This window comes from Nannobrachium achirus (assembly GCF_963921795.1).
Source record: "Nannobrachium achirus genome assembly, chromosome: 6".
Classification (NCBI taxonomy): domain Eukaryota; kingdom Metazoa; phylum Chordata; class Actinopteri; order Myctophiformes; family Myctophidae; genus Nannobrachium; species Nannobrachium achirus.
Window position 1 is genome coordinate 56,225,853 of NC_137815.1, and position 16,860 is coordinate 56,242,712.

A 16,860-nucleotide genomic window follows, 5' to 3' on the forward strand; every position below is an offset into this window, starting at 1 on the left:
AAAACATTTGAGTACCTTTTCCACCACTGACTTTTGTTTTGTTTGCGCGAGTCTGCGAGAGGAATCTTTTTCTAACTAGTTGAAGTTCTAAGCACTGAACCCTGGTCTTGGAATGATGAAGAGACTGGCCCCCTTACACAACACATTCCCCTGCATAACGTAACGGTGTCCCCCTAATGTCCTCTCCCCCCCCCGCAGCCTTAATTTCATTTACTTCGACATGATTTACCAACCGCATTCTTTGTTTCATCTAATTTGGTGTAATCAGCTAAAATAACATAATTAGTAATACATGGTTTGGTACCATTTTAAAGATAGGATTATGGGGGCAGAATAAAATCATCCGTCCACAAAGTGGAACATCCAGCTGCCTTTGTTGTTCAAAGAGTAATGACAGAACCCAGGATGACACAGCTGTGTTATTTAGACAACATCAAAGGCAGTATATATTTCAATTAGATGCAATGAAAGCAGAGGTGATGTGATGGAGCCCTCTCCAGCTTCTCTTGTTTGAGTTTTGAGAAGAGTCCCTGTGCAGTGCAGTGCAGATAACCGTCTCACCTTTTGGCTCACATCACACACTTAGTACTTCTTTTGATTATATATTCCTCCCATGGGTCAAGTGTCTTGATGAAGGGCTATGCTTGATGAGTCAGACGTGATTTTCTAACTGCCACACCGCTGGGGAAGCAGAGTTAAAACTGCCAACGATGACAGCACAAGAAACGAGGTTAAAAATACGCGTAACTGTACCCAGGGGCGTCACTAGGGGGGGGGGGGGGGGGGAAATGGGACTGAGTTACTAGGGCCCAAGGGTGGAGGGGCCTTAATTATTTTATACTTTAGCTATTGAAAAATAGCAGATATGCAAGCTCACAGCGCGGCACAGAGTGCTTCGCTGCGAGCTTGTAGATCTGCTATTTTTTTTAAAGTCGTGAATATGTATCCAAATCTTTGAATTATGTATTTTTTAAGCGAACATTTGTAACTCAAATTTTGCTTCTTTGAGTTGGGAAACAGGTTTTTCAAAAGACTTTAGAAGGATTTGACACAAATCTTCACGTTTTTTCAAAAATAGCAGACCTACAAGCTCGCAACGCGGCACTCGTGCCGCGCTGTGAGCTTGTATGTCTGCCATTTTTCAATAATTAAATCACAAAATAATGCATAATAATGCGTTCCCAGTCAATGAATCCAGAATTTGGTGCGACACCCCTGCACACAGCTACTCCAGCTGTTCTCACTCAGAGTCGGCAGTGAGAGCGTTTTATTGAACACACCCCAATGAACCCCAATACACACCCATTACAGATGGCTCAATCAATCACCCAATCAAATCAAATCTCAGTTGTGCTGGAATTTGTTGTAATTTCTCGGTTGTTTTGGCGTTTTTCTTTTCGTTGGTCTCTTCCTTATGAGCTGAATTTCATACATTGTGTATGTGATTCCCAATAAACAAAGTGATCCCAATAAACAAAGTTTAAAATAAAACAAAATCTAATCTCAATAAGCAAAACAAAAACATTAAGTTTGCCTAGCTGATAATCGAACATAAATCTTTACAATTTGAGAGCACTGTCAACAGTGAGAAAAAGAAAAAGCTCTGCCACATGTGCTGCTGGAGCTATTGTAGAAGTCACACCTTGTGCATAAGATTCTGCCGAGACCTTTTTTTAATCCTTTAATAATATATTACAGGGAAGTCAAATTAATGTTTAAAAGACTCTCTCAACCATGTAATTACAGACCATTCCTCACTTGAATTGAAACTGACCGAAATTCATCTATAGAGTTAATCTCATCTATTCTATCTAATGTATAGGAAACTATACCTCCCAAGTTCATTTACTATTAAATAGGGAGATTGGAGTTTGTCTGATTGCCTGGGGAAGAAACTGTTTTGCATCCTTTCCATCCTTTCCAGTATTGTTTCCCCGACGACAGAAGGGAGATCAGGCTGTGACTGTGAGAGGTGTGGGTGGTGTCATACAGAAGAGTTTTTGTCTTGAGAACAAAACAATGTCAACACTGCCTTTTTATGATTACATTAAGTTGTACTTGTTTTAAGAAACTGGTTGAAACAAATACACATTTTTTTAACTCATTCATGATTAGTATACATTTCATATATTTATTAGTCATTGAAATGGCAATATGACTTGTCAGTCTTGTACCTTGACTTGGGACTTGGTGACTTGGTGACTTGGACATGAGACATGACTCTTACTTGTGACTTGCAAAACACCTCTGATATGTAAAGTACATTACTGTCATGGTCCTTACTGTTTGTCCTTCTGTTTGTGTTACTCCCAAAATGACTGAATACTGTGTTATGTATCTTTCTGTGTCTGATTAGGGGGTGTGTGTATCTTCCAGTCGGTCAAGATTCCTCGGGAGGCCAAACAGGGAGAGTTTGACAAGGTCATCCGGCGACTCAGAGAAAACCAAAATGCGAGAGTGGTCATAATCTTCGCCAATGAAGACGATATAAGGTAAGGCAACACAGTAACTCGATAACCACTGTGAAGATGAGAATGAAAGTGATTAGACTGAACAACACAGAAATGGCGTGTGATAGGGGGATGGTGACGGTGTGCCGGGGAAAGGGGGTAACAGAACAGTTTTTTTGAACAATTCAGCTTTCATTATAATGAAATGCAAAAGCAAACTAGAAACCGGTGCTCAGTAGAGCATACATCTTTGCCAGGAGGCATGCCCTACCTCTCTCCATCTTTCTCCCTGTCTGGGGCATGTGATGACAAGGTTTGGGGTTGTGCGAGTGTGCAGGGGCGTCACAAGGGGGGGGGGGGGGGGGGGGGAGTGGGACTGAGTTACTAGGGCCCAAGGTGGAGGGGCCCTTTAGCTATTGAAAAATAGCAGATATACAAGCTCACAGCGAGCTTGTAGATCTGCTATTTTTGAAAAGTCGTGAAAATGTGTCCCTGGAAATAAATATTTTGAGATGGGGGTCCGTGACCAAATACATATCATCTTGGGGGTCCTTGACATGAAAAAGTTTGACCACCACTGACATGGAAACATAGGTTTCTTGCACACATTTTCAATTTGTTTTCAAAAATAGCAGATCTACAAGCTCGCAGCGCGGCACTCGGTGCCGCGCTGTGAGCTTGTATATCTGCTATTTTTCAATAGTTAACTTTCATGGGGGGCCCACAGTGAATCCTTGTACCCAGGGCCCAGAATTTGGTGTGACGCCCCTGCGAGTGTGAAACAGCACGGGGCAAAGGGGGGAGTGATATAATAAAAGACTCTCATTACATTATTAACCAGCAACCAGAGTAGACAGCCTATGGAGACAAATCTATGGACAGTGAAAACAAAAGAATTGTGTGGCATCAATGGGACAAACTGAAAGTTATAACCACTAAACACTGTTTTAACCTAATACATGTATGTGCGCCCAGTTCCAATGTCAGTAAGATCCAGCACACACTGAAAAGATTTCTGTCATTGGGTGCGCTGTGTCGCAATGTGACATTAATATCTTGCGGCAATTATGTTTGTATCACCAGTCAGTCAAATATTGCGAGTTGAAATTAAGTGTCGGGTTATCGCTGCCCCTTAATCGCTTTATGTCTTTGGGTCTCTAATGTAATTCCAATCCAATCCAACCTAATTTATAAAGCACATCTTAAAATAATAGAGTTGAACAAAGTGCTGTACAGTAGGTTAGAAGCACATAACAAATAAAGCATAATGCAGTATAAACACAATTAAACAAATCATCAGTTAAACTGGGTTAAAGCCTAAGAATATACAAAAAATGTGTGGGGGGGGGGGGGGCATGTAGGATGAGATGTACACAGCTACCTGTATACTGGTGGCAAACCATGGCAGCATAGTCTGAGGAAAGAGACATATAGACTTGTGTGTGCGTGTACGTGTGACACAGGAAAAAGATGTGCTCTCAATCACACATGCATGACAAATTTACCGGTAACGTTAAATTGAGTAGGGATGTCCCAATCAAATTACCCAAAACATATTAAAGGGGAAAACCACCCATTTTCAATATTGAACTGTGTCATTAATATAGTCGTGTGGAAATAAATAAAAAGTTCCCCCCCTTCTCTGTTTTTGGGTTTGTATTGTAAATCACACCGGTGTGATGTCATCACGGTTAATATGTAATACAAACCCCTAAAATCAATCCTCGAGTTCTAGGCAACACAGAAGGTGGGGAACTTTTTATTTTTATTTCCACACAACTCCTCTAAGGTATATTACATAGTTCAATATTGAAAATGGGTGGTTTCCCCTTTAATGTCAAATCCAACATGCTTGTTATAGGCAACTGTACACTGATTTCAAGATGATTCTGTATTAGGCGATAGATAGTCTTGATAAATGTGTTGGTGAATGTCAGCAATCTGTCAAGACTACTGTAACTCAACACAGTTTGGACTGAATGTGCACAGTAAGACTAATATGCACATTTAGAGAAAAGAGTCTTGAAATGTTTTCATGTTGATGAATGTAGATTTTGTGTCAATCTTGTCATCTGTCTGCGACTGACTAGTAGGCCTACCTACACCCCATAAGTAAGGCTAGTTCTATTCCAAATTCTCATGGGATACATATTCCATAACCTAGCTGAAGGGATATTTTCTCTGTGATAAAACGCTCAAAACATCACACAGCTGCCGTTGACAGTTTTCAAGAAATTAATTCCTTGGGCTGCTGTCACTGTGCACTAGAAATAGGACATTGATCGGCCTAGTAGTTGTAGTAGTAATGTGAGACACATGCGCACACACACAGACACGCACACACAAAACACACAGGTGAAAACCTGATTTCCAGGCAGAGATATTAATCAAAGCTAAATCCTGTAGAGAGCCTGACCCTATGCACGGGTGTCATCTGTGTTCCTTGTCGTCATAGGCGGCTGCTGCATGCTGCCAGGAAGGCGAACCAGACAGGTCATTTCATCTGGGTTGGCTCAGACAGCTGGGGTTCCAAGACCCCTCCAGTTCTTAACCAGGAGGAGATGGCAGAGGGAGCGGTCACCATCCTGCCCAAGCGCCAGTCCATCAGAGGTACATGGTGGAATTCACCTCTTAGTCTTTGACCCTTAGTCAAACGGACCAGAGTCGGCATTGGTGCGGTCTTTCTTCCCTCTGCATGTACCAAATACCCCAAGTGTAAGGATGATAGGGCTCAAGTGGTTAATCCATACTGTAGCTCTATGTTCTGTTAATAACAATAATATATTATTATTATTATATAACAGGCTATACTGTACTGTATAGGTGGAATCTTTGTAGATGCGCTGGCATTTTGTGCATGCACTTCAGCTCCACCAGCTTATGCTTTCTTGTATAATGTAGAAATGTAGAAAATGAACCAAAGAAGTTTAGTGTTTGTGCTATCAGTTGATCTGCTATATAGTTTGATACCAACAAACTATTTAAAAAATAATGAATTATATACAAGCAAGTCAACGTCAGAACTCTTCCACTTATTGGTTTGCTGTGACACTGTCTGTGCATCAGTAACAATGAAACCATTGATCTGTCCAGGGTTTGATCGTTATTTCATCAGCCGCACGCTGGAGAACAACAGGAGGAATATCTGGTTTGCAGAGTTCTGGGAGAACAACTTCAACTGCAAACTCAGCCGGCATGCTTTGAAGAAAGGTTCTGGGCTCAAAAAGTGCACAAGTAAGATATTCCTCTACAGTAGTTAACAGTTATTTATAATATATCGTCACTGTCCGGCAGAAAACTCTTATCTCCAAGTTTCAGATTTGTATGTTATTTCGTAAATTAAAGCCCTGCCTCATCATATAAGACTGTTGCACAAAACTAGTGAAAATAGCAGATGCACAAGCACACAACGCTTCGTGGTGCGAGGCGTTGTGTGCTTGTAGATCGTCTATTTTTATTTATTTATTTGTTTACGGTTTTGCTTTGAATGAACAAACACATTTGTCTTACTGTACACTCACTCATGCTCATCTGTTAAAACTGAAACAGTACAGAGGCAAATATTTTAACATGTGGCTCGTCTCAAAGTCTGAGTCTGGGGTGTTCACGCACCTGGTCGGTTTTAACAAGTGAATGGCTTCACAAGGCTGCATGGTTAAACATTGTATACTGTACCTGCAGGCCCTGTGCCACATGCACATACAGCTGTGGATAGCACTATCTGTCCATGTGTAAAATCACCAGGAGATTTTAATGAGATTTAAACCCAATTAAGGAGCCCAGCTCATATTCAGAGGGAAGGGTCAAAATTCTCAGTACAGAATGCTTCTCTTGAGGGTTTCTCGAAATGCCCCATGCCCCCAAACCCAATCAAGATAATGATGTGCTTAATTAGTTCACGGAATCTGCAAGACAGAACAAATGGACAACGTAAAGGATTCCTCATCATCATCATTGTAATCGTCATATAATATAATTTCATGTCTGTGCATGAAGTGGCTGTTCGGCGTCCACCACGTTGGTCCCAAACAACCCACTGTATTGCAAAAGCGAAAATCTAGATTGCCATACAATGATTGATGACCCCATTAGGCTTTTCCTTTAGCACCAGCCTTTGGATAATTTCCGGTTAGGTTTAAGGAGCAGCATGGACTCTTGGTCAGTGGTGTCAGTTCAGAAAAAGCTAAGGTATGGCAACATGACTGGTGTCTTGCACGTGTGCGAAGGCACGCGTGCAAGACACCAGTCATGTTGCCATACCTTAGCAACAGGTATGATACATTTATTTTAAGTACATTTTATCCCCCCCAGGTTTCTTGGGCTGGATATGGCTGCCTGGAACGGTTGTTCAAGTGCAGCTAAACCTGGCATGTTAGTAAACGTGCCACAATTAACAATAATGCATTGCACCTGTGCAACTGACCTGCGGAACCTGGGAATATACCATTTTGTTAAGATGGGGAGAATACAAGTGTGGAGAATATAATTATAATACCTTGTTGAAGTGACCATTTTGTTAAAAATTGCATTTGTAGTTATTTTACTGTAAACAACATAATAACCAGCACAGATAGACAAAGAGACATTCATGGATTTATATTTTAAATTAACTTTTATTTTCCCCCCTGGACCCAGGGTATGGCAGCTGCATACCCTTGCCATACCCAATTGACGCCCCTGCTCTTGGTATTGCTAACTGGTCTTTTAGTCTTGTTTGTGTATACTGATTGTCCAAGCTTCAATATACCTGCACCTTATTTTAATATTATATTACATTCACATGCTTCTGACTGGCATCCCTGGGCCTTGGACATTGTGTAACAAAAATAAGTGTATTATGTCAGACCAAATAAGGGCTGGTTCAAATTGTTACGCTTTTTACGAGATATAGATTTGTACATTTGTGTGCCCTTGTCTGCAACATTCATATTCCTTGCCTTTTGAGATATAGGTTATAGGTTATTCAATGTTTTATTTAGCTTGTATTAAAAAAAGAAAGATCTGTTTTGGCACATACTTGTTCATCTATAATTAGTGAGTGTTTGTGAGTTTGAGGGCCCACAGCAGACCATTAGTGAGTCCAAACATCCTCCAAACTTGGCACAAATATTGCTCATGGGTCTGGCTTTGGGTAGGCTACTTTCCCTACTTTAAATGTTCATTCACTAGCAAAGACCACACCATCAAACAATATCAGTTGGGTTGCATTTATTGAATGGATACAGGGTGTATGAATGGAGACTGATAGAGGGATGGAGTAATGGGATGAGAGGTTAAAGGTGTGAAGTATGTGGGTTGAGTGGGGAGCGATGGGGGGTGAACGGTTGTTGGCTTAGAGCAGAAGGAGTGGGGGGGATGAAGGGAAGGATGAGATGGTCTACGGTATTAGGGATGGGATGCAAGTCGGAGGGTTGTCTGGCGAGTGGGATGAGGGGATGAAGTGGTGTGTGATGTTAACGAGAGGTGGAATGATTGCGATGTGAACAGGGGGATGAAATGGTGTGCGATGTTAGCTAGGGGACGCAGAGTTTAGGGAAATGACTGCGAGGATGAGGGTGAATGGAAGGATGGAGTGTGTGTGCTTGTTGATCTGGGTGCTAGCAGGTGGCAGTTAGCGGTTCCAGGGGGCGATGAACCCTGGGTGTTTGGCTTTGGGGTCCTTGGATCTGGAGTGGCGCCGAGGTCCACGGATCTGGAGTGGCGCCGATTTACGCTTTAAGGCCCCAAAAAGTGGTGCTTTGTTTGTCACGAACACATGGCATGGGCAGGGTTGGAACCACTGGAACGGATGTAGACGGACTTCGCAGGTAGAGGATCGAGGCATTCGATTATGGGATGGTGGGAGGTATGGAGAGAACATCTGTGGAGAGAGTCAGGACAGGGAGAGAAGTGGACAGGTAGTTGGGCCATGCTAGAAATTCAGAGGGATAGCATCGTTGGTGTAAATTAGTTGTAAGTTAAGTCGGATGGAATGTTGATCCATGCATTAGTTAGAGGCAAGCGCCCTTGAGGTCTTTTCCTGGGAACAACCCGGGAGAGTAAAGGAAGGTTAGTTTAGTTCGATCGGTGTGAACGATATGGGGTGTAGATAGGGGTGACAATTGGTTGTACGGGTGTATGAGGAAGGAGCGGCTGGACGGTACGGGGGCCCAAAGAAGCCGCGACAAGATCTGGTGGATCTCAGATGGCACGGGTGGACAAGAGGAATGGGTTAAGGTAATCGTAGCAGTAGTTTGATTTAGTCTTTAAGAGTAAATTAATAGGATGCACTAGATCAGACCAAAATGGAGTAGGCTGAAGCCTGGGCTTTTGTGCCTGTGCTTTAACCTTTAAATGGACTTCGTACCTGGAAATTGTATGACAAAACGGACGAGGGAAACGTGAACAGATGCAAAACGGACAACAACGAAACAAAGACGTTTGTGACATGGAAACATTGTGACATGGAAATGCATTTGGTATGGTGGAGGCTGAAGTGGGGAATGGAGAAGAATAATGGAATGAATACTGGAATGGATGCTGGACCTGAAATGAATACTGGAATGAATACTGGACCTGGGATGAAAACTGGACCTGGAATGGATACTGGACCTGGAATGAATACTGGACCTGGGATGAATACTGGACCTGGGATGGATACTGGACCTGGAATGAATACTGGACCTGGAATGGATACTGGACCTGGAATGGATAGGATACTGGACCTGGAATGGATACTGGACCTGGAATGAAAACTGGACCTGGAATGAATAATGGAATGAGTAATGGAATTAACCGGCGTGGGTTAACAGGGGGAATGGGGATGGTGGGAGACGGACCGGGTACAGAGAACCTGTTGAGTTGCATTTATTGAACATTTGTGACATGGAAACATTTGTGACGTAGAAATGCATTTGGTATGGTGGAGGCTGAAGTGGGGAATAGAGAAGAATAATGGAATGAATAATGGAATGAACCGGCGTGGGTTAACGGGGGGAATGGAGGTTAGAAATGGAGGCGGTTAGCGGGGACGGACGTTGAGTTGCATTTATTGAGATTGAGAAAGAGGAAGGGAGGGAGGGAAGGAGGCACAGAAGGAGGAAGGGAGGGAGGGAGGAGGAAGGGAGGGAGGGAAGGAGGCATGGAAGGAGGAAGGGAGGGAAGGAGGGAAGGAGGCACAGAAGGAGGAAGGGAGGAGGAAGGGAGGGAGGGAAGGAGGCACAGAAGGAGGAAGGGGGGAGGGATGGACGGAAGGAGGAAGGGAGGGAGGGAAGGAGGCACAGAAGGAGGAAGGGAGGGAGGGAGGAGGAAGGGAGGGAGGGAAGGAGGCATGGAAGGAGGAAGGGAGGGAGGGAAGGAGGCACGGAAGGAGGAAGGGAGGGAGGAGGAAGGGAGGGAGGGAAGGAGGCATGGAAGGAGGAAGGGAGGGAGGGAGGGAGGGAAGGAGGCACAGAAGGAAGGAAGGAGCGAGGGAAGGAGGCACATAAGGAGGAAGGGAGGGAGGGAAGGAAGGAGGCATAGGAGGGCGGGAGAGGGGGAGGGAGGGAGGAGAAGGGAGGGAGGGAGGAGGGGAAGTGAATGATGGATGGATGGAGGGAGGGGGGGGGGGGGGGGGGTAATGGCTGAACCGGACCAGCTGGATTTTAACTTGGTGTAGGCCAACGTGTCCGCTGTGCCGGTTGGAGGAGGCACGCTGTGCCGGTTGGAGGAGGCACGCTGTGGCGGTCAGAGGGAGGAGGAGGCACGCTGTGCTGGTCGGAGGGAGGACTGGTCGGAGGGAGGAGGAGGCACGCTGTGCCGGTTGGAGGAGGCACGCTGTGCCGGTCAGAGGGAGGAGGAGGCACGCTGTGCTGGTCGGAGGGAGGACTGGTCGGAGGGAGGAGGAGGCACGCTGTGCCGGTTGGAGGAGGCACGCTGTGCCGGTTGGAGGAGGAGGCACGCTGTGCCGGTTGGAGGAGGCACGCTGTGCCGGTCGGAGGGAGGAGGAGGTATTCATCATGGGCTGCTTTGAGGGAGCCTGGAGGTGGTGGGTATGGGTGGGCATGCGACATGGGCTGTGGAACTTCGTACCTGGAAATTGCATGACAAAACAAACGAGGGAACAGTTGTGAACGTGGTTAGCACTGGAAGCCAAGTAGGCTGTCACTGGCTATATCGCTGCTGGACTGAAGGCAGCTGTGGGTGGGAGGGGATGTTGTAATGGTTTAGCACTGGAAGCCAGGTAGGCAGTCGCGGGCTAAGGCTGCTAGGCTTAAAGGCAGCCGTGATAGTAATGGCTAGGAGGGGATGTTGTAGTGGTATAGCACTGGAAGCCGGGTGGGCAGTCGCTGGCTATGGCTGCTGCCTGGGCTGAAGGCAGCCGTAATTGAAATGGCTAGAGGGGGAAGTTGTAATGGTTTAGCACTGGAAGCCAAGTAGGCAGTCGCTGGCTATGGTTACTGGGCTGAAGGCAGACGTGAAGGAATGGCTAGAGGGGGATGTTGTAATGGTTAGCACTGGAAGCCAGGCAGGCAATCGCTGGCTGTGGCTAGAGGCCTAGACCAGCTATGGATGCAATGTTGGTAGGTGTGGTTTGGAATAAATGCTGAGCCTGCCTTAAATGGTGCAATGGTTACTGTGGAATTCTGCCTGGGCATACGAGGATAGGGACAGAATGTAATGCGACGAAGTGATGTCACGACAATGTGTTGTCATGAGTCAGCTATAGACATACAGCATAGCATTCAATGGGCATACGAGGGACATTAGCAGAATAAATTCCACGATGATGTGATGTCGCAACAATGAGATGTCGTGGGTCAGCTCTAGACATGCGGTATAGCATACGAAGGCATACAAGGGACACAGGCAGAATATGATGTCACGATGAGATGTCACGACAATAGATGTCATAACGGGTTAGCAGCTATAGACATTGAGGCATTACTCACTCACAGACATACGTATGGACAAGGTGTGACAGTTTTCATAGTTAACTGTGACCTACGTTTGCAAGACAGTTAACACATGGAGGTGGCAGAGAGCACGTGCGAAAAATGTATGCATGAAGATTAGGTGGTGGAGAATGTGGGGAGGTGAGGGTTTGTTTTGCAAATGGATGATGTTCCATGCATTGTGAAGGTAAAATGTCACGTTTTAATCAATAGAGCAATGGGACGCTGATGAGAGAAATAGTGTGGGGAGTGGTTAATAACCCGAAGGGATGGGTGGATGTATGGATGATTAGATAAGCTGTTTAGGATCATACGGTGTTAGCCTTTAGACACCGTTAATTAGATATAGAACAAGATGGTGAGCTGGTGAGGACGATGGGGGGAGGAGTGGTGACTATGGACAGATAGATGTATGGATGAATATGATTCGGAGCTTGTTGGATTACAGTGAATGTAGGGCTGCAATGGAAATGATCATTGTAAAATACCATTGCTCCAGCCTGTATTGTTGTTGGGACTGATAGTATTCAGTGAATCAATATAGAATGGTGGAGGTTGACGAATGAGTAGGTGAGGATGTGCTGTGGGTATAGGAGTCGGGTGTGTGAAAAATACTTAGCTTTGAGTGTTGGACAGAAATCATGGGCGCGGCTGAGCAACTCTGGATCAGGGGGTGACGTCATCGCTGTGAGTTGTAGCGGAGCCTGCGGAGGTCCCGTGGAGCGAGCCGGCTTGAATGGCGGCGTGGGAGAAATAAGCTATTTCGCTAGCCGCGGAGGTGACTTGAAACACCGTGGTGGTCGGGACTGGACTGGCTGGTTGTGTGAGGATAGGACTGGGGTGGTATTGTAATGTGCCGAACCGGGACTGCCGCGAGACGGCGTGTGGAGCCGGGCCGCTGGCGAAACATGTTAAAGTTAGTGGCCACGGAATGAAAACAGGACTGTAAGGTTGGTGTTTGATCTCGCTTGCTGGTGCTGGATAGAAGTGATGGCATCGCTGGAGTACGAGCTGGCATCTGTTGTGGGTTGTAGGAGGAGGAATTGTAGGCCTACGTTTGTAGTTAATATTATTTAATCGGTTCGGTTGACCCAGGGACGCGTTGGTGAGCCTGAGCTTGTGTGTGTCCATGCGAGAAACGGATCAGAGGATAGCAGGTGGAGGTGGTCGTGTATAAATACAACCCTTGATTGCTTGGTAGGAGGAGATAAGGGAGGAGTTGTTATCAGTGAGATCTGAGGCAGGTGAGGTAGGGAGGAGAAAGGTAGGTTAGATTGGAGGCGTTAGAGAAGGGAGGAGATAGTTCTCCGGTGTGGTCTGTACTCCTGAACTTTTGTTGTCCCAACAGCATAACAATTAATAGAATTTGCAGAAATAGTAATTTTTTTGCCCAGATTATGGCCACCAGGGTAGCAGCTCTGCTGTGTTCATTTGCTATCTACAGGAACTGCAAAGAAAATGCATTCTCACTCCCAGGACAACAAACAGGGTGATTTCATGTCCCAAGAAGTCAAGTGTTTGACTGAAAGGGGGGGAGAAAACATCATATGGAGGGTTATGGGGGTTATGGGTTAAATGTCTGTCGGGACATAACTTGAACGGCGTAACATTTGACGTATGTTGCTCCCCAATATTGTCCATATAGGTCCAAAAACATTGTTAAACACCTGAATCCTTATCCACACATAGCTAGCTTCTGAATTGATCACTAGCATCTCGTCCTATATCAAAATTGGCTTAAGGGAGGAGTGGCCGGCTGGCTGGCACAGTCATGTCACTGTGACTCAGAGAGACATAACCATATAACCATATAACATAGATAGATAGATAGATAGATAGATAGATAGATAGATATAATATAAATATATATACATAAAGTGTCCTAAAGCACAACTATCAATATAATACAGTGCCCAAATCAAAGTGACCATAACAGTCAATGCTAGTTAGTGCAACACGTATCTCAACATATGTCAAACACAAGCAGAAATACTTAAAAAAAACTACTAACACAACCTAATAGTGCAGTGTCCAAAGGTCAGAGCAATAAAAACAACTAGCAAAAGAAAAAAACAAGAAAGGGTGACGCAGCAAGACGCACAAGAGCACCCTCCCTGGAAGGTCCTAAAGTCAGTGCAGATATAGTTCCAGTAAAGAAAAGAAAAAGGCTACTGACGTCCTACGTTAGGAAGGTAGTCCATGCAACTACACCCAAATATGGAGTGTGTTGTCTAACCTCAATATGTCATGGCATCACGCAAACAAATCAGTTAGCTCCATGGGCACAAAAGAGAGCATGCCCATATATGGTCATGATGACATCAGGAATCTCCATGGGCATATCGGTCGAGTACCCGTAGGTGTGAGGGGCCACGTAGCGGCCCAAACCTCTAGTCTAGTATATCAAAGCTACAGTCAGGATGGATACAAAACAACACCACATCACCTACAGTAAATGTCTACACAAATTGTGTCCATGCTTCTACTTGACATGTTTTTTTTTTCTGTCTCACATGCTTGGAATGTAATGCACTTATAGTCTTCTGCATAGTGGATGTTGAATAATGTCACATTCTATAGCGCACTGTGAAAATACTGTGCCCATGTTCTGCTGATGTTGGCTGTGCAGTTCCTGCCATTATGCCTTGCTCATTATATGCATTTTTATACAGCACTTTTTTATATCGTTGTGCAGCAAACAGCCTGCAACTTAAGTGCTGATCTTAGCCACTTAAACCCTATACTTCATTGAGCAGCGTCCCCCAGGGGTCTATACTTGGTCACCTACTTTTCTACCTCCACACAAAATGTATTATCTTTTTCACTGAAAAAGAGATAATTTCACTGATATCAAACTCGCCTCTTGCTGAGCCCTAGTCTGGGTATTTATAGCCTGGCGTGGCCAGACTGTTGCCTCCCACAATTTGCAAATGCTTCCGTCATAATACAGTCTGTGGAACGGAAACTCTGAAGCTCTGAGCTCTGAGTAAGCGTTAAAGTGGAACTGAAGCCTCCTCGTTTCCGTTTAGTTTACATTTATCCTAATATAAATCAAAATCATCTAAGCATATATATCGTCGTTGTCGGGTGGAAACCTTGTACCGGTATGTCCAAAATCGTTTGTTTTGTATTTATCATTTTTAAAATGATTTAAACTGGTGAAAACAGCCGATCTACAACCACACAACGCCTCGCACCGCAAGGTGTTGTGTGCTTGTAGATCAGCTGTTTTCACTACTTTTGTACAATGGCCTTGTATGATGAAGCAGTGCTTTACTTTGCGAAAAGATTTACACATTTGAAACTTGGAGATACGAGGTTTCTGCCCGACAGTGAAAATATGTAGCTTGCTGCTTAGCAGAAATGATATTTTTGAATATATTTTCATGAACGGAAGCTTCTGTTAGTCGGATTTCAGGGGGTGTAGTTCCAGACTCTATATAGCATTCAGAGATGTGTGAGATATAGGGGTGTAACGATACATTTTAACAGCGATATGATACACATCACGATACATTGACGATACGATACATGGACGTTATTGGTTCATTCATGGTGATACGATACGATTCAATGATTTAAAATCATAAAGTATAGTAACTATTTGGCAAAGAAATGAAATCTGTATAAAACGTGTAAAAAATCTATTATTATGGAAGCAAACGCAGTGATTATCTAGAAAATATGGACATTATATTTCAACAAATATGGACAACCCACCTTGACATGAATACAGAGATTACACACATTTATCAATAGACCAAGAGTAGCTATATGGAATGGAAAAGTAATTAAACCCCTCTTTTTCATTTTCCCTCTTAAAATTGCCAAATACAAGGCACAAATACTTACAGTAGTTTCCATACAATAAATTATTTGCATTGCAAAACGATTCGATACCGATTACCACATTTTAAAACGATACGATACGATACAAAGACAAAACGGTACAATATTTTGCTTTTGCAAACGATATAATATTTTTTCCGATTCAGTTACTATATCGCTACACCCCTAGTGAGATAGTTGTCTGGCTACATGAGACTAGGGTAGTTATGACATGCCCAGACTAGGGACGCTAGGGTTAACCTTTATTATCAGCTCTGCATGCTGGCGAGGGGGACCATGCAGCATCTGTTTCATTACAAAGCGTGAATATCCAGGTGTCTCTCCGCGGACCGCCGGCACCATCTTCAAGGCGAGTCGACCCTGTGGTATGGCTGCAGAATAACCAATGTCCTCAGGAGGACTTGGATTGTCAGTGTGATCAAAGAGAAGGGGGCTGGGCAGTTTGGGGATGCGGGTGACTGGGGAGATGAGAAAGACAAGTCTTTTATGTGTGAATGAGGGAGATGTAAAACTGATATTGATTAATGGTGAGAGGAGAGAAAAGGTACAGCAGGGTACCATCTCATGGGCTCTGATTTCCCTTGCTAATTGATGTTGCTGGGAAAGTACAGCAATGCAGACAAAGCAATCTTGTCCTTTTTATTAGAATGTTTAGAGTTGAACTGCAGCATGGAATGCATGAACCAACACTTGCAATATTTGTTTTCCAAATAATACCCAAGTTCTGCTGGTAACGGCTGAGTGGATGAGTAAAGCTAGCAGATTTCTTGTTCTGAGGGGAGAGGTTCATGCAAACATTGTTCCAACCATAGCTTCTTGAATGGTACTTTCATGATGAATTTGGGGCGAACAGCTTTGGTAAATACAAACTTACTAGAAGTGCAGGAATATTAAATGTATACATTTCTGATGTTTCCTCTATAACAAAGTGTATTTTGAGAGATTATTTTTTAATTTACAGTAGGTAAAATGAATTTAACCAACTGACCTTTATTGACCATTTGATTTCTTTAGTTATGTTTGATTTATTACAATTTTATTTTCAATATTTGCTGTAATGTGTGTGTAATTTATTAGTATTACGGTACTATCTCTCATTATTTTGTTTGTTTTGCTCTTTCTCTTTTGCCATTTTGGATTTGCCTTATAGGTGTAAGAAAAATGTCACGTTTCAAATTTATTTGAAACATGATTGCATAACAGTATGAATTATGATGTTGCTTACAGATTCAAGAGGACTGCTCTAAGATAGCTAACATTTTAAAAAACAAATCATCAAACATCAAAACACATCAAGTTTCTATTACTTCTGGTAAAGCTTGTATATGCTCTTGGAAGGAACGACATCTGGTGCCTTATTTGCGTGTGACGCACAGGTTGTAGGTAGGGATGTGAAAAAAAATTCGAAAATCGACTCATGCTCACCACGACTCAAAAAGTATGAGTCGAAAAATCGATTTTTTTTTTTTTATTATTTTTATTATTATTTTTTTTTCCAAAAGTTTTTCCCCAAAAAATGTTTTAATCGCTTGTTCGTTATAAGCGTCAATGTTTTCCAAATGTGAGAGGACCGCTGTGTGTGTGTGTGTGTGTGTGTGTGTGTGTGTCTGTCTGTGTCGGGGACGAGTGAATGTTTGTGTTGCATGCAT

At 43.7% G+C, this 16,860-nt stretch overlaps 1 protein-coding gene across 1 annotated transcript in view; it reads left to right on the forward strand.

The window, feature by feature from the left end:
- LOC308286579 (metabotropic glutamate receptor 4-like) overlaps positions 1 to 16,860 on the forward strand; it is a gene marked incomplete at both ends in the record, with an annotated part of 146,845 nt that overhangs the window by 57,669 nt on the left and 72,316 nt on the right. The window contains 3 exons of the mRNA XM_080727654.1: positions 2,357 to 2,492; positions 4,906 to 5,060; positions 5,544 to 5,684. Coding sequence (XP_080583780.1) covers positions 2,357 to 2,492; positions 4,906 to 5,060; positions 5,544 to 5,684 — 432 coding nt within the window. The remainder of the gene's footprint in view (positions 1 to 2,356; positions 2,493 to 4,905; positions 5,061 to 5,543; positions 5,685 to 16,860) is intronic.